We start from the raw sequence: 1,972 nt of genomic DNA on the forward strand, positions 1-1,972 counted from the left end.
GCGATTGCACTATTTTTTTCTCGAGTCCCATGGAAAGCCATTCCCACTAACGCTTGTTAGCCTTGCGTCTGGCCATGTAGAATGAATAGAAACCGAAGGTTTAAGACACTATTCTCGCCTCACAGACCCAGGAAAGCTCCATGGGGCTCACTAAGCGTACCATACTGTCAATGGTATGATATATTTAACAGCATATATTAATAATATACTACTATTTTAATTAACCTACTAGTAACATATGGTGACCCCAATAAGACACTGGCACTACAATGGGGGACCGACATACAAAAGTGTGCTTAGGAACAACAAGGTGTGTCTTTGTTTTTTCACAAAAAAAAAGTATCAATTTCACATTAAGAATCCTTAAAAAGTCTTCTACCTCATTCCACGGAATCTCCTGAAGTGCAAAGCAGTCTCCTAAAACACCAAGCAAGTCATCTACTTCACCTTAAAATCCGTAATTCTCATAGTGAATTGCACTGGGGCTTTCAGTTCTTAGATGCATAACTTACAAGTTGGATACTGGACCAGGACTTGACTTCCAAACTATTTGCGATGTCACAGATCATGCTTGTAAAGATCCAGTGTGTAGGATTTAGTAGCATCTAGTTGAGTTACAGATCGCAACTCACTTGCTTCACCTTTACTTTCTAAGCATGTAGATGGCTCCAAAACTCGCAAATGCCTCTATCTAGAGCCAGTTTTTGGGTTGACCATTCTGGGCTACTGTAGAAACGTGGTGGTCTGTAAATAAAAAAATCTTACTCTAAGGTAACAAAAATACAATAATTTTTAGATTCAGGTGATTATACACATATGAAACATACCTATGAATATTATGTTACCTATCTGCCAATAGATGCTCTTCAGTGTTGCACACTGGATCTTTAAAATCAGATTTTCAGTGAGCACAGAGAAACGTTCCACTTTCATCAGATGTGAAAATCATTCTGCACAGTGAAGATCAGACATTACACTGTAGGAACAACATATTTCTGACTGGAGGGGACTTAATAATATACGATATAATTACAAAAAAATAACATAACATTTCAACAGATATTTGGACATAGTTAGACCCTGACTGAGTTTTTTTAATCTATTGGTGTCTGGATCATGTGACACTGTGACTTCAACTTGATGCCATATTTCAGCCACTTTTTGTTTAGCTTCCCTGACACAGAAGAATGTGACAGGTCTGTTTCCCTTTCTAGCTCTCACGGCCAAACACAGCATAGCATTCACACCACGCTTTTTGGAAAAGTCCTTCAGCTGAGCATGCAGGGAAATTGTTGTTCTCTATTTAGTCTTCTTCTTACTTGTTGTTCTTAATGTTCTCTTCCATTCTGTGCTCACTATCACCTTCAAAACTTGTGTTTTTGACAAACAGGTTGACAAACTGGTTGTGTTGTTGTAGAAAGAGCCAAATACAATTAAACTCTTAAAATGCTGGTGCTGAAGTCTTAGCTGGTGCATTACTGTAGAACAAGAAAGGCCTGCATCGGGTAACACTGTATGCTAGAAAAATAATGGACACTGCCAGCCAATCCAAGTGGAAAGCCCTGCATAACATTTTGTGAATGTTAGATGTGTACCTGGTGTCTTGGCAGAGTCCTGGTCCACCAGTGGGATGTCAGTATAAACATCTCTTCTCTTTCGGATCAATGACAACAGCGAACTTAAGGGAAAGGCACAAATGGAGATTGTTTAGGCAGCTTGTTTAGCAAGGTTTTAATCATAATTATACAATAGCCTTTTATTGTTGCATGCAAACCAGAATGTCACAATTTTAAACTTTTCTCTCACTTACCTATTATAACAGCAAAAAAAAACAAAAAAAACCGATACAGTAATAACCAGATATTTAAGCAGTCAATCAGTGCAAATTCAACATGCTGAATTGGCAATATCAGGCCAACTAAAGGCCCACAGTGCCAGACCCAGGGGGCTGTGGCTCAGAAGCAGAGCGGGT

At 38.9% G+C, this 1,972-nt stretch overlaps 1 protein-coding gene across 1 annotated transcript in view; it reads right to left on the minus strand.

Moving 5' to 3' along the window:
- shtn1 (shootin 1) overlaps positions 1–1,972 on the minus strand; it is a gene marked incomplete at its 5' end in the record, with an annotated part of 13,643 nt that overhangs the window by 10,296 nt on the left and 1,375 nt on the right. The window contains 1 exon segment of the mRNA XM_035663862.1: positions 1,596–1,678. Within this exon segment, the coding sequence (XP_035519755.1) occupies positions 1,596–1,678 (83 nt within the window).

The sequence above is a fragment of the Morone saxatilis genome, unplaced genomic scaffold (genome assembly GCF_004916995.1).
Source record: "Morone saxatilis isolate NCDOM2014 unplaced genomic scaffold, NCSU_SB_2.0 Contig19, whole genome shotgun sequence".
In the NCBI taxonomy this organism is placed as follows: Eukaryota; Metazoa; Chordata; class Actinopteri; family Moronidae; genus Morone; species Morone saxatilis.